This window comes from Mauremys mutica, chromosome 25, assembly GCF_020497125.1.
Source record: "Mauremys mutica isolate MM-2020 ecotype Southern chromosome 25, ASM2049712v1, whole genome shotgun sequence".
Taxonomy (NCBI): domain Eukaryota; kingdom Metazoa; phylum Chordata; order Testudines; family Geoemydidae; genus Mauremys; species Mauremys mutica.
Genome location: NC_059096.1, coordinates 3,575,521 through 3,600,636, shown reverse-complemented (window position 1 = coordinate 3,600,636; position 25,116 = coordinate 3,575,521). Strand labels below are relative to the sequence as shown.

Here is a 25,116-nt window from a genome sequence, read left to right as displayed (position 1 = left end):
TTAATGAACGGAGATCTGGGTGACCCCATGTTACTGCATTATCCCTCTGCCTCTAAAGACTTACCCGAGGCTGCAGATGAATGCGAGTGTTTCATTTTTGCTGACGCACTTAGTAGCCTTCCATGAGCCTCCCGAAACAGCTGTCCGCTTCGGTAGAAGTGTAGACGCTGGAGTAGCCCAGGGTGGAATAGCAGGGGTTGTTCTGCTCAGGATGGAGGTTCGCTATTCCTGTCTGCACTGTCTGGCTGCAGCCAGTAGTTCTGAGATCGCTTCTCATGAGCGCTTGTTTCACTCCATTGTTGTCCCTAATGATCTTTATCATGTGCTGTTGAATACACGCCCCAGGGAAGGCAACTGGGCCAAACTGTTAACTGTCTGGTCCTTTTCTCAGGCCTTCATGCAGTGTCCTGCTGAAACAGTCTACCAGGAGGTGATTCTCCAACCTGAGAGGATGATCCTGTGGAATAAAACGGTGGCAGCTTGCCAGGCAAGTGCTTTGTGACGATGGCATTTTAATAACCCTTTGGGGCTGGAACTTCCCAGCACAGAGCCTACTGCATGCAGTGCCTGGCCCTGCAGGAGCTGGGTTGGCTGCATTTGTAATCCCGATGCATTGCTCATCCAGGCAGTGTGAACGTGCCGAAGTAGCTAGTTGCACCAAAAGCCGGTCTGTCCGAAAGCCCCAGGGCACGGGCCGAGGAGCAGAGCCAAGGTCGTTCTTGCTGCCTTGGCTTGGAGGCACTTACTCATCCTAGGCAGTTGCTGTGTCCAGGATGCGAAGGAAATGCCTGCTCGCTAGACAGAAGGGCAGAGCAGACCAGACCAGACCATTCCCAACACCAGAAGGTGAACGTGGTCCTGCTAATGCTGGACTCTCCAAGGCCCGTATTCGTCAGATCTGCCGCTAAAGGCTCTTCACTTGTTTTAGATCCATGGGCAATTTTGAGGGAGGCTCCTTATTCCTAGCTGTTGGCATGTACGGATCCACAGGCGGGTGCGAGGAAGCATCTTATTCTGTCCTCCTTTCACTCAGATCTTACAGCGCGTTGAAGATAACACCATTATCTCATACGATGTTGCAGCAGGGGCTGCAGGGGGTGTAGTGTCGCCCAGGTGAGTTTATTCCGCCCCGGTGCCCAGTCAGACAAGCACCTAGAACACGTCAGGGAGATTCTGTGTGAGGGAGCTCCAGGCCAACCATCGTCTTATACACGAAACATACGATGGGTCCAAGAGGGTGCTTCTAGCCTGCCCTGTTGGTGGGTAACATAGTGGAGTATGTAGTGTAATGACTTGCCCAAGGTCCTATGCCGAGACTGATAGCCAAGCCCGGACGAGAACCAGGAGTCTTGGCTCCAAGCCTCTGTCCGAGTCACTAAATACCTGGTCTGTCCCTTTAAGAACCATAAATGTACATAGCGTCTCCATATTAAAATACGTTTTGCCACACCTTTTCCATAGGGCTTAGATTGAATGTTGGCCCTTCCACGTCTGTGCCGTCCTAAAGCTCCCAGGCAGACCCCAGAGCAGTTGCCTTCCCCTTTATTTACACAGGGACTTTGTAAACGTGCGTCGCATTGAGCGAAGGCGAGACCGCTATATTTCCTCAGGGATGTCAACCACTCATGGTTTGAAGCCTCCGCTGTCCAAATACGTCAGGTAAGAGTTTTGATTTTGGCATGGGGAACTGTCTAATTTTTCTTAGAGCGCACGCTGCTACGTAATATTATATGTTCACTGCAAACAGACGCTTGAGTTTAAAAAAGGGTGGGAGGGAATTTCTTGTCACTGTTTAAAGGAAGCTGCCGCTTTACAAAAACGCTGGCAGCCCATCTGTCTGCGGAACTGTATTCTGCTTCCCGTGTTCCTCTTCCTTTGTTTAAAGAACAATAGGTATGGAATCGGCGTGTTGCTTAGGAGGTCAGCAGCAGCTCGGGTTGAGGCAGTGGGGCAGGGTACGGGGGACGACAGATCAAAACCCCTGACCGACTCCACATCCCGTTGCTGTGGAATTAGCTCTCACGCAGGGACAGTTGCAACTTCAAAGGGGGACTAAGCCGCTGAACTCCTCCTGTGTTTTGTTTGTTATGCATGTGCCCTTTTCTTCTCTCATGCCTGGCCTTAGTTTTAATAGAGGCCCAGGGCACAGAGAGACGGAGCAGGCGGTGTAAACAGAGGGCCCTTCCATACGGAGCCTCTCTCAAAGCACTCGCCAAGGTCTCTGGCATTTCTCTACTCCAAGCTACAGTGGCCGGCTGCCTTGTGATGCATTAATCTGGCTTTGAATCTCTTCCAACAAGGCCTCTCTGTTACAGTCAGGCTGTGCCTCAGGTGGCTAGTGACCAGCTCAGCTGCTTCTCTTACGGACTTTGTTTTTCTGAGTAATCTGATTAAAGTAATTGACATTTAACTCACAGGCTCAGTAACTGCCTCAGTCTATTTAGGTGCTGGGGCTTTTCAGGCCTCGAATCTTTTTAAGGCCATATCCAGCAGAAATGTACGTAGCGTCGCAAAGCTGGGAAGTGGTGACGTGCGTCTCCTTTTAAACCTATCTGGGTGGATAGGGGCCTTTCGCCTCTTAGTCACAAATCTGGCACATATCAGTAGGGATCAGTCGGTATCTGCCCCTGCTAAGCAGACCAAGAGCAGTGAAGGGGAGGCTGACCATGAAGGGTTTCGTTCTCTACAGCGCTCAGCAACATGGGACCTTTCCACCAGCACCTGCGTTGAAAAAGGGTTTGCTTTTCAATATCCAGCAAATGTAGTGCTGGTGAGACAGCCCCCACCGACAGCCACTGGAGCAGCGGTTCTCAACCTGCGGCCCAATCCGCACACAGCTGTGGCCCATGTGACATCCTCCCTGCCGTACAGGTAGTATATATATTGCGTGGATGCGGCCTGCGTTATACATGGAGAGCTGCGTGTGCAGGCCTCGATGGTAAACAGGTTGAGAACCACCGCCCTGGAGCCGGAAGGCCCTCTCTGTCCCCAGAGCAGAGCCCAAGTAGCAGGACTGCAAGGCAGCATTTGCCAGTGTGAGCTAATCCTGCCATAGCACCCCCAGTAGGTAGAGAGGCATCTTCTCGGCCCATCCATGTCTGTGCCTCTGCTGGGGCCAGTGGAAGTAGCAGGGAATGTTGTGATTTGGAAACGCCTACTAGCCCCCACCACGTCCCTTCCCACAGGCCACTGGACCTCGCTTAGCTCTTCCCATGGAAATAAAAGCTGAAGGTGTGGGATGAGCGGGAATCCCTTACATGGCAGCTGAAGATGCGGCATCCTCTGGCAGCCGAGCCAGCGAGCTCCTTCCCGCTTTGTTTCCCAGTTAGGTTTGCCCAAGGACTGCTCCAGCTCTGACATCCTGCCTCCCCGTGCACCCAAGTGCGGTAATGGATCATTTGAACGTACTGGTGTCCTTGCACTGCATGGGCGCGTTCAGGATCCCAGCTGCATGCGTGTGCATCTGCCCGGTAGTGTGTGTTTGTGACACGGCATCCACAGAGCCTCACAGCTGTGCAATCTTTGTGCTGTTCCTTTCCAAGGGGCGAGAACGGGCCCGGAGGCTTCATTGTACTGAAATGTGCCAACAATCCCAAAGTGTGCACCTTCATCTGGATCCTCAACACGGACCTCAAGGTAAAGCAGGTTCCATGTCGGCGTGTGCCTGGGCTCCCTGGAGCACAAGGTGGAGAATCTGGCTCGCGGCTCTGCCAGTATTTGCAAGCAGTGAGATCTAATCCCCACCCAGGAGAACTCAAACCTGTGGTGCTAACAGTGCAACCAAACCCATCTCCTCATGTGCCTGTGTCCCAAAGGCAGCCGGCTCACACCCTGCCACAAAGCCCTTGAGGATTGACATGTGGGTGTATCAGGTGCTTTCAAAAATGATCTTGGGGACCCAGCTTGGGACACTTTAACGGGCCCTGATTCTTCCAGGGGTGGGTGCTGAGCCCTTTCGGAACATCTGGCCCCTTTCAGGTGTGCTGAGCTGCCCCTCTCCCCCAAAATCACCGCTGATTCCTAAAAATCTTGACCATAAACCTGAGTTCTTGGTGCAGAATAGACCGGCCGAGAGAAGAACTGTTTGTATCTTTTGTACTGCTTGGGTACCAGAAGTCAACTGTCCTCGTGCAGTTGTCTTGCTGTCCCAAAGCTTGCCCGCCCTTGTGTCCGTTGCCGCCGGTAACCTGCAATCGAAACAGCCTCCCCTCGCATGCTTAGCTTCTGCACGCGTGGAGCAAACACGGCGAGTGGCCCCGAGCTGGAGCCGTTGGCTGCACCGCTGCGTTTGCTCCCTGCTGTCTGCTCGGACAAGGGATACAAAAACAGAAGAGCTGCCAGCCAGGGTCAGGTGCGGGGGGCTGGTGGGAGATGAGCTCTCCCGTTGTTGTCGTGGTAACCCGCCGCTGCAGCAGGGAAGCACAAAGTCCTCATTCATCGGGGAAGTCGGCCGGTTAGTCTGTTGCTCGTAACATGACTGAAAAGCACTTGCAAAATCAGCCGTCCTGCTGGGGTATCAAACGGGGGGGTGTAGCCGAGAGCAGCAAAAAGCAGCTGTGCCTCTCACGCGGGCTGTTGTGTCCAGTGCTTTGTGTCTGGGTTTGCTTTATGGGAACTGGCTCTGGAGTTTGTCCAGCCTCTAAAGGAATCGGCCGTTTGCACAGTTCTGTGCGACAGGCCCTCAGCCCCTGCTAGCTGCTGCCTGGGAGGAAGAAACCTCTGTAGCAGTCAAGCTATTCGGAATTGGCCATTAGCCAGCTCTCGCCTGAGCCATCTGGGGCTAACCACTGTCTGAGACTGGCTACCGAGCCAGGCGGACCCACGGGTCCATCCCTCCTGGTATATCCTGTGTCCCTGAAGAAATGCCTGTAAAACGCACCCATGGTTACATCCTCTGTGATGAAGGCCGAGAGCTCCAGTGAATTTGTTCTGATCTGAAGATTCCCCCAAGCTCTCTAGGTGCACGTGTTATAAAAACAGACACCCTGAAACGCCCTTGGGTCAATATCCTTCTTGGTGCCCCGGGGGACAGCCGTTGGTGGTCTTTTCGACCAGCGCCTAACACAACGGGATCCTGGTCAATGACAGGCTACCAGGGTGGTACAGCAGTGCAAATACTTCATAGTACCCTGCAGAGCGGCCTCCCACCAAACACCCTCTCGGCCCCTTCCCTGCAGTCCCCACAGGGACGGGCTGGCAAAATCGGCCTTGCTGCAGGCCCTCGAAGTTACAAGATCTGGGCCTTGGTGGGGATCCCGTGGTGAATTATTGCTGTTATTGATGATCTGTTTTGCGGTAGCGTCTAGGAGCCGCAGTCACGGACCAGCACCCCACTGCGCAAGGCATTGTACAACCACAGGAGACAGATTGCCCCTGCCTCACCTTCTGCCCTCAGCCCCCTGCCGTTGGGTGAGGACTGTCTGAATGCCACTGCTGCTGGCTACTGCTGCAGTTTGGCACGGGGCAGCTGAGGACTCAAACCATGCAGGGTTTTTTATAGACCTCAAAACACTTTGTTGCGCTCAAAAGCAGCTCGAAGCAGCTGGGAGCTGTCACTGCTCTTTGCTGTGGTTCTCGCCAATCTGCCAGGCAGGGCCCGTCCTGTTACCGCACTGATGCGGTCCTTTTAAAAAGCTCTGAGATGCTCTGGTTCATACTCGGTGGAACCCATCTCGAGCGGCCACAGAGACCTGTGCAGGAAACATGGTGCTGGCTTTGAGTGGGACTTAAAACGAGCAGTGCCCCTGAGACACGAGCCGTAGCACGGCTTTCCCCAGGATTCAGGTGCAGGATAGGAACCAGGTACAATCATAATCAGCAAAATAACCCCGTGTTCCGTTGTGTTGTTTTTCTGTAGGGTCGGCTTCCCCGTTACCTTATCCATCAAAGCCTGGCAGCTACCATGTTCGAGTTTGCGTTCCACCTGCGGCAGCGGGTCAGCGAGGTGCCGGGCAGGCCTTGAGCTGCAGCGCCTGACTCTCCACGGGACATTCCTTCACCCTCTCTCAACGCAGAGTGGGGAACAACTTCCAAGGGGCCGGAGCCAGCCTGCCAGGGAGCCGCCTGCGTGGAACGCAGACCTCTTCCCTCCCCCCAGGACGGGCTGAGCCAGACCATGGACCAGGGAGGTGTATCACTGCAACAATACTAACACTGGAGCAACCTTTGCAGAAATGCAGAAAGGGGGGTGGATGCCTTGAGAGGCCCAAGGGACGCCTCAGTCCCTCCCCACTCCCGCAGATCCCTTTCTCTTCACCCCTCCAATCACGGATCAAACTAACTGAGCTGCTATGGGAATCAGCGGAGCCTTTTGTGATTTAAACATGTGCCAAACCCCTTTGTTTTCCCTCGCCATACCCAGCGGAGGTGGCAGTTCCTGGCTGGATAAGCCCACCACTTCCCCAGTTTGTCTCCCGTCCTTTTTTAAAACGTTCTGATAATTGGGTGTGACTTTCATCCGTCTGGAGCTCCTGCATTTACCTAAACGCCTTGTGGAGGCGAGGGAAGGGCGGGGCCAGGCATCCCTGTTCATTTTGCTGCTGGAGGATGGTTAAAGTGGGAAATGGAGAAACTCTCACCATCAGGTAGCGTGCGACGGCCTTTGCTTCTGATCTGCTGCCAGGCATTGCTTCACGTGGCATGGCTGGTAGCTCGCACCCTGTAGGCACTTGGCTACCCCTTGTCATTCCTCGGCTGCCAGGGATCGGCTGTGCGAACACACTGATAAGGGTATTGCCAGGCAGTGGCTGATTAGTTTAGGCCTTTGTGGTCCACAAAAGGCTGTGAAATATACCCAGGGCAGCGTCTCTGCAGGTCTAGAACGGTTCTGCAGCCCCAGCTGGGGGCATCTCTGGGTCTCCGATGTGACTGGGCCTGGGGGAAGGGCACCCACAAGGGAAAACACTATTCAGATAACAGCTGCTCCAGCTCTCGCAGCTCTTTCCCTGTTGAGAAGTCGTGTCCCCCACGAGCTCCGGCGAAGGGCCTCCGAGCAGTGGAGCCTTGCCAAGCCTGTTCCATTGCCCTAGTTCACTGACGTACCAGCCGCGGCGCCTGGGGGCGGGGTGCTGGGGAGGGCACGGTTCTGAACTCGGAGAAGAATCGCCCGCTTCCAGGAAACACTTCAGTCCGGGAACGAGCGACCTTGGCAAGTCCCTTTTGGCTGCGTAGGGCGGTCAAAGGAAGGCGACGGCTACTGGGCCTCCGAGGCTGTGACCCCGTTTTCCTAAGGAAGTGCCGTAGGCCCCTGCTCTGGGCTTAGACTAACGCTCATGAGCATGAAGGAGAGGGGAGTGCAGGTGAGGGGGGATGATGCAGCCTTGTGGGGCGGGGGAAGGAAGAAGAAATTCTGACCTCCGCTTGTTCACTGGTTTCAACGGGCCTGTGAAACCAATCTCCATCCAGTTAACTCACTCCCCTAAGCCCGATTTCCCCCCGCACGGCGCACACAGGGACGTGAGGCTTTTGAACGATCGCCTCGGCGCAAAGCGCCTGTTGGGGACCTCATGCACCCCCCTGGGGACTGTGGTGAGTTCCAGGGGGGTTGTGGTTCTTCCAGGGCGAGCCTGGTTAGAAAGCCTGTCGCTCTAATAACCTGCTGCCTCCCGCCGGGAACCTTTGTACCCTCGTCTAATAAAAACCTACAACAGAAAAGAGCCTCTGACCCGTGTCGCCCAGCGTCACACCACGCCCCACTGGGTTGTCATTTGGGCCTCTCAGAGCCGCTGTAGCCCAGTGCGCGTACTGTACAAGCATGTGCTTACGCGCTTTCCTGGAGCGGGGCCGTGCGGGGTGGGGGGATGCGTGGAAGACGTTCATTGGCCAGCTAGAAAGCAGCCCTGGTGCACTGGGATAATGACAGAAACAAGTCGCCAGTGCTTAGATCTGCGGTAACTTTGAGCGCGATCATGAGAGGTGATGGGCAGCCCTTCAGCCTCGCGTTTCGAGGGTTGGTTCCCTGCTTCAGGCAGCGTGGGCCAGTGGCTAGCGCAGAGGACGGGGGATCCAGAGTTCTGGGCCCAGCTCTGCTGTGTGACCCTTGGGAAATCGGTGACTTTCCCTGTGCCTGGTTTCCCCACCTCTAACCCAGGCCCCGTCTTTTGGGTAAAGTGCTTGTGCTCTTGCTGCGACAGTGATACCTGTGGCTGGTTATGAATCTGCACAGCCAGGGGACAGAGGGCTCCCGTGCACCTTGGCTGGCGTTCTGGTGCTGGAGGCCCTGAAGAGGGTGGATCAAATTCGCACCTGCTTTTTCCAAAAGTCTGTCTCTGGGGGATCACTGAACGCTCTGGAACTGCCGCCCGTACACCCAGGCTGCGTTTGGCCCCTTGGCTCCTGCTCTTTTAAACGAAGCAAAGAACGAAGAAGCCCTGAGCCTGTGAAACGAACCAGCCAGCAACTCGGCGAGGAAGCCGGTTCCACCGCACCTGGCAGCGAATCTCTCTTGCGTGAACCCCTGCCCGTGGCGTGTGCTCGCCGTGGCCGCACTGACGCTCCGGCGCCTTTCTGCCCACCTCCCACGCCTGGCTGGTGTTGACGATGGCGAGAGGCAGCTCGCAAATAGCCGTCCCCTAAAGGGTGTGAAGCCCTGGGGTGCGGGGAGCAGCAGCATCAGACCTTTCTCATTAATCATTTAGTAAAACAGAGCCTGTGTAAGTGGGGGGTGGTCGCACTATTGGGGGGGACTTTGCTGGCTTATGCACTGTCCCGGTGAAGTGGGACGGCAAAAGGATCTGAGTCCTCGCTCCCACTTCCTTTACCCAGAGCCCTGCCTGACCTCAGGGCTCCCCTTCCACTCTCCTGTGGCAGAGTCCTCGGAACCCCAACAAGGCTGGCAGCTGGCCACCCAAACACCCCCACTGAGCCTTAGCGAGGGGCCAGCAGTCCACTTCCACCTGCACTGCCCCTGCCGGCTGGGAGCACCGAGCCTGCCTGGCCCGGGCTCACCAAAGGGCCTTAAAAGCAGCGGTGACGGCCACTTGCGAGTCCCACCTACTGCAGATGGGGCCCCACCCTTCCCCCGCCGACAGAGGGGTAACCCCGGGGCCAGGGACTGCGCACGAGTCCAGTGCATCCTGCAGTTCTCCGGCCCCTGGTGCTCCTGCTGCAAGGCGGCGTAAACCGCACATGCCTCCAGCAGGATTCTGATCCCCCGGCCCAGGCCCTCTCCAGCTGGGAGCGGGACCCAGTTACATGGAGGCAGAGGAAAGTTGCCCTGGGCTTTGCTTGGGGGGGTAGAGAAGGGTGCAAGGGATTCTTCCAGATCCGGGCAGGCACCTGGCATCCACAGGCCGCAGCATCCCTTTTTGCCCCGGTATTTGTCTCCAGCAGGGTCACCACCTTTTCGGGGTGGAGGGGAGGAAGGCTGCCACCCCCACGGGGGAGGGGGATTTCTCCAGGAGTAGGTGGGTTTCTGTGCCCCAGACAGTTCTTGCTCTGCTGAGCCTGAGTGTACCGGCCGGCCGGTAAGCACCGACTGGCCTGTCTGCTAAAGCAGCCCTATTTCCACGGGATCTGAGCAGCTCCCCCCACGAGGTACTGGGAGAGGTGACAGCCCTGCCTTGCACCCTAATCCCCCAGCCTTCCCGGACAGGGTCATCGTATTCCTGGGCTGGGCCTGGCGTGTATTTACAGCCATTACGGACCACGGGTTTGCTTTCTGCTAGGAAGGAAACAGACCCGCTTTCATTGCCCAGTAACCCCAAGCGATGCAGAGAAGAGCCTCCTTTTTAGCAAGGCTGCGTCCCCCCCTTGCTTAAGGCTGTGAGCCCTGGTGAAGGGGGGATCTCACATGATCGGGGCTTATGACTTGCTTTTTTCTTAAATTTAGAACACACTGAACGTCCCACTCACTCTTCTTCAGAGCCGTTTCCTTGCAGGAGAAAAGGATCTGCTGCCCCTTCAAGAGACTTGTGCTGCTGTTCCTCTGGGTTTAATTAATATGGATGTTTGGCACCAAATCTGCTGCTGCTCCTGTGCACAAGAAGAGCCAGAGAACAATCCACTCCTCAGGTATTTATTAATGTCGTTAGGGTAGTGAGACTGGCGCCCTGTTGGGTGAGGCACTGCACGAAGTGCGAGGCCGTCCCTTCGCTGTAGAATGGGATGCAAAAGGAAGCATTATTCGCCTCAGTTTAAAGTTGGGGAAACCGAGGCACGGAGCAAGGCCACGACATGCGGTATGTGTGGCTGAGCTCTGAGTGGAACTGAGTCCCAGGTCAGTGCTTTAAACCGTGTCCCTCCTTCCCCTCTGTTCCACATCGGAGTGAATTCCGTGTTTGTGTCCAGTGCTATGGTAGCAGCCATGGGAAGCAAAATCCTTTGTCTTCACAGCAGGGTGAATCAGCTACAGTCCACCCTTAACCCCAGCGCTGGGCTCTTAAAAATCCCATATTGCTTTTCACAAGAGCAGAGAACTTTAGCCCAAGTTTTCTGGCTAATCACATTCTGTTTCACTTCCTGCCGTCGAGGCGTTCTCCCACGCGTGCCTGTGCTCAGCTGCTTGGAACAGCATCCCTGCACGCTGGTCAGCAGCCGCCACGTTCCGCAGTGGGGTCAGCTGCATTTCTGTGCCGTGATCCCGGCACCATGGCAGGCGTTCATACAAGGCTGGAGAAAGATGGGCTCATGGCTGCAGGGCAGATGCCTCTGAACCCCGCTTCCAAATTGCCTTTGTTCCCCTTTCCTCTACAAGGATGGGGGCTTCTTTGGTGGGGGGCTGATGGGGACAGAGAGGGGCTCTCCAGCCAGGTCCTACAACCACTAGATCGGGATTTGCAGAAGGAGCGTTTCCACGGCTGCTACCAGTGAGCTGGGATCTTCCTCCCCAGTCAATGTTCCTAGAGCCCCCCCGACGCATTCCCCACAAAGATCTAAAGGGGAGGGCTGAAATGCCCCTTTAAAAACAAACCCACCCGGCACCTGGGCAAGGAAGCCTTGGTCTGAAACTTCCCTGCTGCCCATTTTGGTACCCGCCTCCCCCCACTCACCCCTTGCCCGTGACTGCGAGATTCCTGCTGGCTCGACTGCCTCTTGCAGGTGGGGGCATGAGCTCCCTTTCCCGGTTACCTGCCAGGACCCTGCATTCTCCACCAGGCCGCATGAGCCTGTGGGGGGCTTGAGGGGGTCCCCTTCCCCTGGAGCCACTGGCTCTGGGCTACCACTGGAGGAGGATATTGGATGAGCAATTGTTACAACCTGCAACAGCAGCTCCTCAGCACCCACCTGGCTTCCCCCACCCCCAGCCCTGCAGCGAGGGGCTTGGGAAGGGAGGGATCCATGACTGCTGTGTTGGGGGCCACCCCGAGGTGCCTGGGCAAAGCTGCCCCACTGCTTAGGAAAGTGGCCCCATTTGCATGGCAGTGTCTGGCCGAGCCAGCCAGTGCTGCCTGGGTGCCAGGCTGGGGCCATGCCCCGCGCTCTCTCGCCCGGGCCCGCTCTCCTCTCGTTGCAGTGAGATGCTCCGGTACTTCGATCAGCTGGGGAAACGCAAACGGGCCCAGGCCACCAACCTGTGGAACGAGCCCGCGGACGACACCCACATGGAGCGCGACGACGACCGCGAACTCTACAACCTGCTGCAGAAACGGGCCAGGCTGCGCCGGGGCTCGGAGGTCGGTGCCCCCGGCCCACGCGGGCCCCGGGGACTCGCTGAGGGCCCCGCTGTGCATGCCGAACCGCAGGGAGCTTTCATCTTCCCTGGGGCTGGAGACGTAGGGCTCCGAACGGGGCCCCGGGAGGCCTGGGTGCTGTGCCTGGCTCTGCCACTGACCGGTGCTGTGACCATTGGCAAGTCCAGGCTGGGACCATGGCTGCAGGCCAACCAGTGGCGCTGGTGCACGGCAGCCAGGACTGGATAGGGAAGGGAAGAGGGGGTGAGCTGGTGCATTGTGGTTTCTGGGGTCTGACCCCCCCAGTCTCTCTCCCGTAGGGCTACCGACGCCTGAGCTTCGACATCAGCGCCCACCGCCAGATCCGCCGCGAGGTGAAGGACCGATGGAGGCAGATCCTAGAGGTCCTGGGTACGGCGGCTGCTTCCCTGCAGGCGGAGAGGGGGGTGGGGTGGGTTGCAGGCTTTGCCCGCTGCGCCTGGCCCTGCCTTGCAGCCTTAGCCAGGGCTGAATGGCTGGGCCCTCTCGCCGGGAGGCCGTGCAGCCAAGGGGCTTGTTCAATGGGGTGCAGGGCCCCACGGAGCACGTGCCATTGGACCCAGAGAGCAGGCCTGACCCTGCCTCTCCTGAGTGCTGGAGTCTCTGAGCCTCACCCGCATGGGCGGAGCATTAACGAGCCCAGGGCTGGAGGAGTAACTCCTCTGGCGCCTGGTAGCAGTAGTAGGCTCTTATCCCCTCGAAGAGACAGGCCCCATGCAGCTCTAACGAGGGCGAGTATGGGCTCAAAGGCCTCTCTCCTCCCACCCCTGGGCAGGGTTCAGCGCCGAGGCAGACAGCTTGCTCGACATCACCTCCACGGCCTCCTACAGCTCCCTGCGCCAGCCCCTGCAGGCCCGCCAGCTCCTCACCGCCCTGGCCGAGCAGACCAGCCTCTTCGACCGCCACTGCAGCCTGCCCGAGCGATACCTCTTCGTCCTGGTGTGTGGGGTGGGCGGGGGGGCAGCTGGTGGGGGGGCCCCTTCTCCCCGTGTCTGCAGTCATGGGGTGCAGAGTTTGCAGCTGCAGTGAGGGATGATGGGTAACTGCTGTTCTTGCCCCACACACACGTGGGGGATGCGGGTCTCACTCTGGCCTGACCGTGTGCCCCTCCCCATGTCAGCCTGGCTGTCTCTCCCCTTCCCCAGGACCGGCTGCTCATCCTGGACGCTGGCGATGACTTCCTCTCCGCCGCCCGGCGCTACTACCCCCTGGAGGCCGAGGAGGGGCCCCCCAGCGAGGAGGAGCCCCCCAGCCCGGAGGCCGTGCTGGTGACGCTGAGCCCAGCGCCCCAAGGCGGGGAAGAGGAGACGGCTGCAGTGCTGGATGAAGAGTCCTTGTTGGTCAAGCTGATTGAGTGAGGCCTGCCCTCGGGGGCAGCCGGGTTAGGCTGAGCGCTGTCCCGGTGGGTCCTGCTGCTGCTGCTGGTGGGCACGGTGCTGAGCAGGGGGTCACGGCCCCCCCTCACTGCGCTGGGGCCTGTTGGCCGCCTGAATCTGCTGGGTGCCCCCCTCTGCTGCCCTCTTACCCACCTGCAAAACCCCCTCCCCTCCCGCTGCCTGGCCTGCCTAGCCCCCACCCTTCCCCGGCTGGGCTTGGGGCCACCTGGCCCTTCCTGCATTGTTGAGGGGGGGGGGGAGACAAGGCGCCGTCCTGTTGGGAATGAGGGTCTGGCGGTGCCTGTCGTCTGGAACAGGCTGGGATGTGCCTGCTCAGCCGGTGGAGTTGCTCCTGCCTGCTGTCCTCACTCCCATGCAGCCACCTCTGGGGTGGAACGCAGCGGCTGCTTACTAGCAATGCTACTCCCCGGTTACGGGGGAGTCCTAGACCACGTCTGTCAGTGAGGGCATCTGCAAACCATTCGGCTTTTCTACGAGCCTTGGCCCTGGGCTGCAGTGATTCATGCTGGGATACCTGGGAGCTGGGCTGGAGACTTACAGCGGGAGGGGTCCCTGCAGCTCGGCCTGTTGCTGTTCATCCTTTCCTGGGCGGGCTGGTTGTGTGTGAATGTTCCCTGCCAAAGCCAGTTGGTGTGGGGGGGGGGAGGCGCCCCCCATGGCTCACTGGTGTATTGACAATGGACCGAACCTGGGGGGAGGTGCTGTCATTCTAGTGTAATGAAGGTCAGTCACAGAAGCAGGGTGTGGGGGGTTGTGGAGCAGTTCACCCCCCCCCCTCCATCTTTTATCATCGACTTCCCTGCAGTGGGTTTCTGCCTCAATTTCTCAGCATGGTTCGTAGATGGAGAGAGACGTCTCTCATCGAGCTGGCAGGGAGCCTGGAAGGTCAGCGAGTCCAGCCCCCTGCCTTCACTAGCAGGACCAATTTTTGCCCCAGATCCCTAAGTGGCCTCCTCAAGGATTGAACTCACAACCCTGGGTTTAGGAGGCCAATGCTCAAACCACTGAGCTGTTCCCCCCCCTCCCCCTTCAGAGAAATGATGTGGCTTTTCTGACACCAATCCAATCCCCCACTCCCTGCCACAACCCGGCTCCAGCCCCCCCCCCCCATTCCAGACCTGAGCCGTGCAGCATTGCAGCACACCCCGCAACACGGAGCTGCAGCCGTCCACCTGTTGGTTTATTTCAGCCACCTGGTGTGTGTACGTACAGTGCCTGGCATGGCGGTTGGGGGGGGGGGGGCTGAGACTGGGTGTGGGGTGTGTGTGTGTTAGGGTGACCAGACAGCAACTGTGAAAAATCAGCACGGGGAGTGGGAGGTAATAGGAGCCTATATAAGACAAAGACCAAAAATTGGGACTGTCCCTATAAAATCAGGACATTTGGTCACCCTAGTGTGTGTATGTCCAGTGCCTGGCACGGGAGGGAGGGCCCTGATCCCTGACCAGTGCCTCTGGCCCTTACCCCGGTTCTAGCTAATGACTCAGTAGAGCGGGGGATGAAGACGGTGCCGTTCCCCTTCCCCTGCAGCCCAGCACGGGGCAGCAGAGGGGCGGCTGTGGCCGGCGTTGCTGCTGCAGGGCTGGCTCATGTGTCACCCCCAAGCTGGGGGATTTAGGAGGCGTCTAGCTTTGTGCTAGTTCAAAGCGCACACGCACCCTGGCTTTGGCAGCGGGCCCCGGGAAGCAGTGAACAAGTCTCTGATTAGGCTGTTTACCCGACCCCTCCCTGTCCATCTTCCTCCCTTCGCTGCCCGGGCGCCCAGGCCAGGCTGGAGCTTTGCGTGGGGCGCCAGCAGCGGCGGGGGGGTGGAGAAGAGGCGTGAGGGCAGATTGCCTTCGAGGGCTCGTCTGTTTCAGCGGCAGGGAGTGGGTGCTGGCGGCCAGCTGGCCAGTCCAAAGGGCAAGCACGCGGTGTCCCCGGGCTGGGGAAAGGTCAGCCACGCTCTATGCGCCAGGCTGGGATTAGAGGCCGCCTCTTGGGGCCGGGTTCCAGCCTCTGGGGCGCAAAGGGACAGGGGGAGCTTTGCTGCCTGGCAGGGCACCTGTGGCATCAAGAGGAGACGAACGAGGCAGAGGCTGGGATCAGGACAGGCTGAGGGGGGCTCCCTGATCTTAGGTGTAATGGTGTAACTTCTGCCCTGACCCCCGTGCTCCTGTCCCCTTCCCCAGCCCAGAGTCAACGTGACTCTGTATGACCGGGTCAAGCATCCCTAAAAGGGCTGGGAAGGCACATTGGTGGGGGGGGCATCTCCTGGGGGGAATGGGTGTTACATGCAGAAGGGGCTCTTACAACCCCTTGCCTGGGCACTGGGATTACAGCTCCAGCTTCTGGAGTCAGGGGCTGAGAGTTTGGCTTTAAAATAAAAAAGACAGAGAGAAAACATATTGCTAGTCCTCAAGGATGCAAAGAAAAAGTTTGAAAATGTGACCTGGGGTTGGGGGTATCACCACTGCCTGCCTGAGTCTGCAGAGAGCCTAAAACAACAGCGCCAAGAGGGGTGAAATTGGCCCATTCATCTTAACGCTGACAGCTGCCGTCACCCCGTGGAGGGGCAGGGCCGTGGCCCGCAGGTGGGACGATGGGGCACAAGGTGGATTGAGTCCAGTGCCCCATATTGCCTTGGTTCGGCTACGGTGGCTGTTGGGCTGTCAGTACTCACAGCCATGGCCCCTGGGCTGTGGGGGTGGGGTGGATGGGGCCGGAGCCACTGCTCTGGGGTAGCCCTTAGCCAGCAGCAATGGCAGCCACGTGGCTATCTGCGCCCCTAGAGCACAAGCCATTGGCGGCTTTGCCAGTGGGCTACTGCAGCTGTGGGCACTCGGCCCTGCTTGGGCCCAGGGATCATGACATTGCAGCGGGGGGATCAGGGTCCCGCTGTCCAGGCGCTGACAGGCTGCTGTCTGCTTAGTCACATCAGGGTGGTGGTGGGAGGGGGGAATAGCTGAACATCCCCCCCCCCCCACCAAACATGGGAGCAGGCGGGACGTAATGAGGCCCCACAGCCAGCGTTGCCTTCAGGCAGGGCACAGAGCTCGTCTATCCTGGGAGTGGAAAAATCAGCGGGTGGGCCGAGCCCGCGGTGCATTGCGACCCCAATCACAGCGGCAACAGCTGCTCTGCCCTGTCCCCGCTTTCCCAAGCTCCCCCTACTGCACCCCAGCATGGACAGACCCTGCACCCCCCCGCCCGCGCTGGGTTAGCTGTTCGAGCCCACAGTGCCCCAGTTCAGCTGTGATCTGCGAGGGGAGGGCTGAACCCCCCCCCCCACTAATCACATAGGCCTCTGTGTTGGTAGGGGGTCAGGAATGCAACCGGGCATGGGGCAGCGCGCACAGCGGCTAAGCCAGAGTCCTCGCTGTTTCGGGCCAGCTGCTCCCAGGGTCAGGTGCGGTTGTTAACTGCGTGCCAGGCGTTCCTAGCTAATCCCAGCGGTTCTGATGGGCCCCTCCCCGAGGCAGCAGCGTGTCAGGTGCTGGGAAGGAGGCCAACTCCATTCACCAACCTCGCTGGAGGGCGGGGGCCCAGCGGGGCCATTAGCCGGCCTGCGGCTAAGCGAGGGACCGGACGGCCTGTATGACAAGAGGCACAGTTGTGGGTGCCCTCGGAAGTTCATATGTACTTAGTGAAAAACGCAGGGTCAGTCAGACCCCTTGGTTTTAACGTTTATTTTTACGCAATTAAAAAATAAAGCCCTATTTATGTGTTTGCTCTGTCTAAGAATATTCAAGCATTTAAAACATTCAGAGTCAGAAATGTAAAAGACTAGAGCATAATGTGAAAGTGCCGTGTAATGCCAAAACTGGTCATAAACGAAAGTTGCTGCCTTCCTGGCGAATGGTGTCTGAATTCTGCCACAAAGACAGCCCGGGTCAGTCTTGAAGTCAAATCACTTTCCTGTACAGGCGAATTAGGTTTCTCTCTGTCCTGGGTCATGCTTGTCCTTTGGTGTGCAAAGGAATTCTCACACCTTGCAGACGCTGCTCCAAACAAGACCCCCGTAGACATTTTGTGGGCACAGAGCTCCGTCCTGGATGTCAGATGCTCCAGGCCAGTGTGGCAGCACCACACCCCTGCTCAGATTTGGGTGGTCTGGATGCTAAGTGGGTGGGCCGTGGCTCCGCCCCTGCCTGAAGGACAGCCATTTCCATTTTCACCTGCTCAATCTCTAATCCAAGCAAGCCAGTCAAAGCACACAGAGATTCCAGTCTCAGGGAGTCTGGAGCGCCGGTGGAGTGGAATACATTGCCGACAAGGTTTTGTGTGTCAGGTATTTGCTTGTTTAATTTCTCTTATCAAGGCATTTTGTACACTGCCTGACATAAGACTGGCGCCATCAAAGCAAGAACATCAAGTGTTTTTCGGGTCACGACCCAGTTCATGGAGGTCTTTCAAAATGTGTTGTGTAATAGCTTCAGCAGTGAGGCCATGCACTTGGGCTACTCCACGAAGGGCTTTGCCACCCACAGAGTAGCATCAAACAGTGGATGCATTTTCTACATTCACAGCATCCCTTGTCGTGTCATATTTTAAGCAGAACAACTTGACATAACTGTCAAGGTTTTTAAATACTACCTGTTTCTTTCCACTTGTGAGGGTGACACCAAAGCAGCCATTGTGGCACCTGAAAAAGGAAGTTGTGATCAAATAAATATAAAAATCAAATTCATAATTGTGGAATGTTCCCGAGCAAATGAACACACTGAAATAATAAACTCGGGGCATTTTTTGTATGCTGGATCTTACAATCAAGTTGTGGAGCTTTCCTCAAGCACGAAGATTGAACGTTTGTAGGTGCTGATGAAGGGCCAGTTTTCAAAAGGCTGGTTTGGTGTTTTGTCCTCTGGGCCTGGTGATTCATAGTTAAAAATTCCTCCTTTCTTAGTTAGGGTTTTCTTTTCACTTTCAAGTTGTTTCAGTGTTTTCCCAGTAACTTTAGTGGTTCCCCAGTGTCTGTTCCTAGGTTGTACAATGCTACTTGGAGCTAGACGTTGCCTGTTGGGGACCCAGTCCCTCCCCGTCCCTGATTGCTTCTCCTCCCTGTCCTAGTGGAGCTTAGCCGCACAAATTATGAGCAGTTGTATATACACAACTACATCAATTCATAACCACAGTTTGTAGCCAGAGCTTATAATGACCCTCAGGTTTAGAACAGTCCAAGCTTTCATAAGAAATCCTGCTCAACATCTATTTATTACACAATAACATTGTACAGAAAATACAACCAGTTGATTCACCTGCATATTCTTTGAGGTTTTTTGCTCTCCCTGTGGGGTGTCACACAAATGTCGACTTAGCATTACCTGTAGCTTCTCTTTTCCTTGCTTCAGTTCAATCAGCCATTGCATCCAAGGGGGCTAAGCAGCTTTCAGGTTTGATGAAACCTTTGCCTCGCGAAAGTGCGTTTTTCCAATTGCAATAGCCAGATGTGATAAAAACCGTGCCAGCTCCCATTCCACCAGCATTGTCGGGGCATGCACCCAATGGAGCAGGCAAACAAAAGGCCTTACCGGCATCTTCCAACCTTGGCTGGGTTCAGGGGCCACGTCTCCCTAAAGCAACACAGCGCCCCGCCGAGCTTGGACTGAGGAAAATCCATTTTCGGTTGAGCTGTTTTGTGAGTTCCAAGATCCGACGGCATCAACGAGCCTTTCATGTCTCTCACCTCCCTGGGTTCAGCATTATCGTAAGGGGCTGGGGAGCTTGGGCAAGTCTTTTTATGAGAAGGACACAGGGCACGTGTCCATTTTGAGAACTATTCGTAGCCCCTGGTCTGCTCCTACGAGGGGCCTGCGTCCATCGGGCCGCGTGGCGTTGCCCTGGTGTAGGGTGTCGTAGCGTTAGTAGGGCAGATAAGCTGCAGAGTCTATGCAACGTGCCGGTGGCCAAGCTTCAGGTCTTGTGGGGAATTTGGGAGGAAGGCAACCTGGCTTCCCATGGGCCCGGCCATCACCAGAGCTCTGGCAGGGGGTGGCAGATATGAATTTCTGGCTCTGCTGCGTGGCTGGTCCTACTGCCCTGCTGGGGCCAGGGGAGGGATGGGTCTTCTCGGCCCAGGGGGAATTCAGAGCACAAAAGGTTTGATCTCCACTCCAGAGGGGATCGACTGGGGTGAAGGAAAGCAAAGCCATGTAGAAACAGGCTCCCCATCCCGCAGTCTCTGGGCGAGGTGGTACAGCAGCCCTGGCGCCCCCCAGTCACAGGACAGGCAGCTACGTTTGGTCTGGGCTCCAGGGGAGTGTTCCCGGCCCGGTCGGCCCCTGCGCGCCCCAGGAGCAGCGTCCTCCTCGCTCTGCGGCCAGAGGGAACGGTCCCTGCTCCCCTCTGCGCCAGCGGGCAGGGGCTGCTCACAGCACAGAGCCCGGAGCTCCCACCTGGCTGCTTCGTCAGCCGCCCGTTTCCCAGGGTCGCCCCTCTCTGAGTCCTGCTGGAGCAGCAGCGTCCTGCGGCCGCCAGCGTCACTCGCTGAAACGCAGTCGGCCTGGCCCTCGGCTGCTGGAACTGTGACGGCTCCGTGGGCTTAGGCCTGCGTCACTCACCTGAGCAAACTGGGAGTAAGAAACCAGGTGGGGATGATTTCCAGGGGGACAGTGCCCCCCCCGCAGCTATGGGCTTTGTTAACCTTGGCTTGGAGCATTGGCCCTGGGAGTATTACTCCTATACATCCGATGGCTGGCTACACACACACACACACACACACACGTACCTCTGGGCATGACTGTGCAGCATGTGCACACCCACACAGTGCCAGCAACACCTCCCAAAATAGCACTGGGAAGGCTATTTAAACCCTGGCCCTGGCCAGGCGGCCAAGTACCCAGGGCTCACACACACACAACCGGGCTCACACACACACACAACCGGGGCTCACACACACACAACCGGGGCTCTCACACACAGCCGGGGTCACACACACACACAACTGGGCTCACACACACGCACAGCCGGGCTCACACACAGAGCCAGGCTCATCGCCCCCCCAAGCCAGGCGTCCCGCAGGGCGAGGATGTTCGGCAAGAGCGTGGTGCTGCGCAGTGCGGGGGTGCTGGCGGCGGCCGAGCTGGGCTGCCTGGTGCAGGAGGAGGACGTGCTGCGGCACGAATCCTTCACGGCCGAATGGAGGGACCTGTCGCTCTCCACCAGGCCCGAGGAGCGGTGAGTGTGGGGCGCGGGCACCCTGGGCAGCGGGGCAGGGCGCTGGGCTCCCCGTGGCCCCGTCCCTGGGCTGAGCGGAGCCCTGGGAGTTTCAGCCGGGGGTGGGGGGCCCTGGAGCAGAGCAGGATCCCTGTCCTGGCCCTCACTCCGTGCCCAGCCAGCCTGGGGCAGAGGGGTCGCAGCCCCCGGGCACAGCGGTGCCCCTTCCCCTCTCCAGCCCCAGCCCAGGCCCCTCCCCCTGCGGCTGCCCCGTCCCCCTGGCCAGGAGAGAGGCAGCCCCAGCTCTGGGCCGTGCCCCCAGCCCCCCAGCCCTGGGTACAGCGTCTGACTGGGAGCAGCGGGTGGGGGATGGGGTGGAGCGAGGCCCCCGCTGCCCCCAGGCCTGCAGGGCACCTCCCCCATCGCGGGCATCTGTGGCGCTCAGGGCAGAAGTGGCCCCAGAGTCTCTCGCTGCCCCATGGCTCCAGGGGTCGCAGCCCCACAGCCTCGGGGGGCGGGTTGGGTCCTGGGGCTTGTCTGGGCTCCCAGGAGGAGATGGGGGGGCTGCCGGGTGCTGCTCCCGGGTCCCTAATGCTTCCCCCCCCATCCCCGTCCCCAGCTGCTCCCTGCGGGAGGCGGACGATCGGCGCAAGGAGACGTACTGGCAGCAGCAGGAGACGCGCTTCGTGGTGCAGCGATCGCCCTGGCTCATCGTGTGGCTGGGCCGGCTGGGCGAGCCCCTGGCCCGCTACCCCCTGCCCTACCAGCGGGCGCTGCCCCTGCCCCTCTTCGTGCCGGCCGACCTGAGCGCCAAGGCCGAGCGGGGAGCCACCCCGCCCCAGCTGCGCCGCATGATGGACTTCGAGACGGCGCTGGCCGGGGGCTCCCCGCCCAACGGGCAGTGCCGGGACAAGAAGGCCGTGGCAGAGATCACCAAGGAGCTGCCCCCCGTCGTCCAGCCCAGCCGGCCCGACTTCGGCAAGGGTGACCTCCCCCGCTCCCTGTCCCGCTCCCTGTCCCAGGAGGCGCAGAGGGGCTGAGGGGAGACGATGCCTAGCCCCAGGGTTGCCCAGGTGCGACCCCCTTGTGCTGTCTGTGTTAGCGCTGTGTCTGTGTGGCACCCACGGCGGGTGCCAGGCTGGAGCGGTGTCTTGCCATGGGCACAGGGCACCACCCCGAGTGCCCCTCACCGAGCTTTCCTTAGTTCCCAAGGGTTTGTACAAGGCAGGAGCCGACAAGCGGGAAGCGGGCTCCACTCCCCTCTGTTACACCCTCCTGGCTAAGGCTGGGAATGGGGGCTCCTGGGTCCCGTTCCTGGGTCTGGGACACAACGTGTATGTCTACACGGCACACCAAGCCCCAGATCTGACGTGGGGTCAAGCCCAAGGCTCCATTTTGCCCACACAGACATTACTCTGACTCAGTTGGGGAACCTGTCCTGCCATTGCTGTGCGGACCCTCAAGTGCAGGCTTGGAAATGAGGCCACGAGCCGGGGTCCCGTGGTGAGCAGTGTAGACATGGGGCAGGACCTCTGGGTTGTGTTCCAGTACGTTACAGGGGGGAGGATGGGATCAGGACTCCTGGGTTCCGTCCCCAGCGCTGGGAGTGGAGTGGGGTCTAGTGGTTTTTAGAGCAGGGGGATCAGGACTCCTGGGTTCTCTGCCCAGCTCTTCCACTGACTCACTGGGTGGCCTGGGGCAGATTCACTGTGACAGGGTGACTGAGCTGCCTCCCTGGGGCTGGGGGATCCCCTATGGAAAGTGCTTTGAGCGCTCAGAGGCGAGGGGAGGGCTGGTTCTCGCATCCCTGCTCCTGGAGGAGGAGGGAGCTGGGACCAGCCTGATTTCACGCCCCTCCCTGATGGCAAGTGAGCAGAGGGGGCAGGAAGGGCCAGGCGAGGTCCTGCCTGGGGGGACGGGGGACGGCACCGTGGCCGCTGAAGGACAATGCAGGAAGGGATGGAGCAAAGGGGCCACCACGGGTGAGATCAAGGGGAATCCCAGCCCCTTCACTGGGCGAAGTAACCCACGTCCCGCTGCCGGCGTGGGAGCCCTGAAACACCAGCGTGACGGGGAGGAGCGCGCTGGGGGCTGCAGGGCCGCGATGGGGGACCCACGGGGAAATCAGCCAGGGGTGGGAGCTGCCGCGGTGCGGCTCCGGGGGTGTGTGTATTAGCTGCTGGGGTGGGGTGGGGGGACGGTTTCTATCCACGTGACTTTTCCTTGTACTGCAATAAAACTCCAGTCTTGACCCCATGGTCCCGCCTTGGTCCTGTTCCTTTGAAATGCGCAAGCGATTGCTGGGTGGGGGGGCGGCCTGCACTGACCCTGCCCCCAACAGCTGGATGAGCTCTGAGCTAGCCCAGCGGTGGTGCTGGCCACAGCTGGAATTGCCCCCTGCCTGGCGTGGCCGGGCCTGGTTCCATACCCTGCTCCCCCCGTCGCAGCCCAGTGACTCCGGCTGAAAGGCTGATGAAGATTTGCACGGGGAGAGAGGTGGCCATTGGGCTGATAGGGGCTGAGCCCCCCGCTGGCCCCTCTCCTTGGAAAGGGGCAGGGTGGGGCAAGGAGCAGGGGGCTTCCCAGCCGTCAATCTGCCCGCGATGCAGGAGCCATCCCAGCAGCTGGGCTCTCAGTGGGGAACGCTGCACTCAGGCCCGGCTGGAGGGGACTGCAGGGCAGACAGCAGCAGGACAAGAGTTAACGGGCGCCAGGAGAAAGCCCAGAGCTGGGGTTCCAGGAGGTCGAGGTGGGGGGGGGGGGGCAGAGGGTACACGCTTCATTTATTAAAGGGGCGCGGATGGTTTCAGGACCATGACTTGTAGCAATGTAGGACTGGGACCCAGGACTCCTGGGTTCCACTCCCAGCTCTGATATGTGACCCCGGCCTGGTGCCTCAGTTTCCCCACTGTCTTTTCACAGGCCCTGCTCGGTGCCTCCCTGCCCAGAAGCCATGGTGGTGTGAGGCCTCCAGGGATGCGCTGCACGAGCCTGAAGGCAGCAGCGGTTTGGGCAGGGCCAAGGGGGGAACGGGCTGAGAGGAGACAAGGATCTGGTGGGGGGTCCATGTTCTGTTCCCCTCGCCCACACACGTAGCAGCAGGCGTAGGTGCCCTGGCTCCCTGCTGGCCCGCGGAAGGGGTTAATGGGCTGGCTACAGCTGTGGCTGGGAGCAAATCCTGCCGGGCCCAGCTGAGACAGGACCTGCTCCCGCTGGGGTCTGGCGGGCAGAGGCGGGCACTGCCCCCAGAGGCTCCTGCCTGAGAGCCCAGGAGGGGATTGGGACCGGCCCTTCCAGAATGGCCTCCTGGGCTTAAATCTAGCCCGGGGAGGGAGCCGCTTTCAGAGCCGGGCTAGGCCGGGTCCCGTGCCCAGCCGGCCGGGGGGGGGGTGCTGTCAAGGCGATGGCTCTAAACAGAGGCGCTTGGCCGGGGACCAGAGCCTGCAGGGGCCATTGCACTGTTATTTTTAAAGGCAGCGGCCCCCCCCCCCCCCCCCGGCTTCGTCCCGTGCTGGCGCTGGATGCGATACCCGCACGGGCCGCTCCACGTGTCCAAGGCGCAGAGCAGCCCAGCCACGTGCCTGCTGCCAGGGCCGGGACACTAGTGCAGCAGGGACGTGTCTGTGTGTCCATCCCACCCCCGCACCCGCCCCGGCGCCACCTGCTCCTGGCCTGAGTGCAGAACGTTAACAAGGCCATAAACAGCTTCTGTCCTTGGCACCGCCAGGATCCAGGGGGGGGCAGGGGAAGGACCGGAGGTTTGGCCAGAGGCTCTTTAACCTCTGCAAGGGGGGGGGGGCACCTGGCATGGCACTCCCTGCTGGCGCCTCACACAGGGGTCCAGCAAGTGGGGACGCCTGAGGCCAGCGGAAGGTGGCCTGGCCTGCCCAGAGCCCTGCAAGGGGGAGCTGGGGTGGATGGCCATGGGGCAGAGCCCAGGTCTCTGGCTGCGCGCGCGCGCGCGCGCACACACACACACACACACACACACACACACACACACACACACACACACACAATGGCAAATCCCACCGGGGCCTGCCCGGAGCAGGACCCCACCCCCCCACCCCCCGGGATTAGCTGTTCTGGCCCGGCCCGTATGTGCCATGTCCTGGCCACCCCCTTCTGGCCCCAGCTCCCTGGCTGCCAGCCCTGCTGCACTCGCCCGCCCAGCATCCTATGGCGCTTCTCAGCCGTGCTGTGCTGAGCTGAGCAGGCTGTGCTGGCCGGTGCTGGACTGGGGGTGGGGGGGGGGACTGTGCACCCCACTGCGTCCAGGCAGGCTGGGTCAGTCATGCAGCTGCTCAGAGCAGGAGCTCTCCCTGCCCCCCACGCTCTTAGCCCCCCCCCCAAAATGGGTGCACCCCCCCCACACACACCCACACCCTTGGGTGCAGCCCCTGCCCCGCCACGCGCACACATCCACAGCGGCATCCTCTCCCCCCCCCCCCCAGGCTTCCTTTCACCTCGTTTTTCTTCCACTTGACAACACCAAGTCCTGGCCTGGGGTGGGGGACAGTGATGCGGGTTTCCCCCCCCGGCAAAAAGCAGCAAACTACTCCTAGCTGTGGCATCCATCTATCTCCCAGGAGCCCTTGGGGGCCAGCGGGGGGCCAGGCTTCAAGGGGACGCTGCCTACCAGGCTGCCCTGATCCCCAAAACTCTCTGGGGCGGGCGCATGGCCTCGACCCGCTGCCCTGCAGCGTCTCCCTGAGCTCAGCTGGCAAAGGCCTGTACCCGGGGGAACCAAAGGCCCTGAGGCGTCACCGGGGGTGGCCTGGCATGTGCTGTAGCCACGCAGCTGGCAGCAAAGGTGCTGCCCTGGGGGTTGGGGGCGTTATGGCAGCAGGAGTCACCAGCTGTGACAGACTTACCTGTGCACCGTCTTCGCGCCCTAGAACTGCGGCGTCAGTGTGAGGCACGGGCCACGCAGGCTC

General features: G+C 59.5%; 3 protein-coding genes across 6 annotated transcripts in view; all 3 read left to right on the top strand.

Moving 5' to 3' along the window:
• Positions 1–7,653, top strand: part of STARD3 (StAR related lipid transfer domain containing 3) — a 32,401-nt gene extending 24,748 nt beyond the window's left edge. For all 3 annotated transcript variants that reach the window (XM_044999406.1, XM_044999403.1, XM_044999404.1), the window contains 5 exons: positions 392–487; positions 1,034–1,113; positions 1,555–1,659; positions 3,543–3,636; positions 5,858–7,653. In XM_044999406.1, the coding sequence (XP_044855341.1) occupies positions 392–487; positions 1,034–1,113; positions 1,555–1,659; positions 3,543–3,636; positions 5,858–5,962 (480 nt within the window). In that variant the 3' untranslated portion in view covers positions 5,963–7,653. The remainder of the gene's footprint in view (positions 1–391; positions 488–1,033; positions 1,114–1,554; positions 1,660–3,542; positions 3,637–5,857) is intronic.
• A 137-nt stretch (positions 7,654–7,790) lies between these two features.
• On the top strand, positions 7,791–18,231 carry LOC123356295 (melanoregulin-like). Of its 2 annotated transcripts, XM_044999431.1 has the most exons (5): positions 7,791–10,011; positions 11,453–11,612; positions 11,930–12,020; positions 12,424–12,587; positions 12,794–18,231. In XM_044999431.1, exons 1-5 carry the CDS (start codon positions 9,941–9,943, stop codon positions 13,004–13,006), a joined length of 699 nt encoding a protein of 232 aa, XP_044855366.1. In that variant the 5' UTR covers positions 7,791–9,940; the 3' UTR covers positions 13,007–18,231. The 2 variants fall into 2 exon arrangements, with proteins under 2 accessions (XP_044855366.1, XP_044855365.1); XM_044999430.1 differs by having other exon boundaries at positions 7,791–11,612.
• A 1,714-nt stretch (positions 18,232–19,945) lies between these two features.
• LOC123356298 (telethonin-like) lies at positions 19,946–22,293 on the top strand. Its single transcript, XM_044999434.1, has 2 exons — positions 19,946–20,200; positions 20,799–22,293. Exons 1-2 carry the CDS (start codon positions 20,052–20,054, stop codon positions 21,217–21,219), a joined length of 570 nt encoding a protein of 189 aa, XP_044855369.1. The 5' UTR covers positions 19,946–20,051; the 3' UTR covers positions 21,220–22,293.
• The last annotated feature ends 2,823 nt before the right edge of the window (positions 22,294–25,116 follow it).

Bases quoted from the DNA above. Each gene is read 5' to 3' on its own strand.
- LOC123356295 (XM_044999430.1), top strand. From the start codon at position 11,355: ATGGCAGTGTCTGGCCGAGCCAGCCAGTGCTGCCTGGGTGCCAGGCTG. The intron at 11,613-11,929 runs GTCGGTGCCCCC...TCTCTCCCGTAG, and splicing joins GGCTGCGCCGGGGCTCGGAG to GGCTACCGACGCCTGAGCTT. The intron at 12,588-12,793 runs GTGTGTGGGGTG...CCCCTTCCCCAG, and splicing joins AGCGATACCTCTTCGTCCTG to GACCGGCTGCTCATCCTGGA.
- LOC123356298 (XM_044999434.1), top strand. From the start codon at position 20,052: ATGTTCGGCAAGAGCGTGGTGCTGCGCAGTGCGGGGGTGCTGGCGGCG. The intron at 20,201-20,798 runs GTGAGTGTGGGG...CCCCGTCCCCAG, and splicing joins TCCACCAGGCCCGAGGAGCG to CTGCTCCCTGCGGGAGGCGG.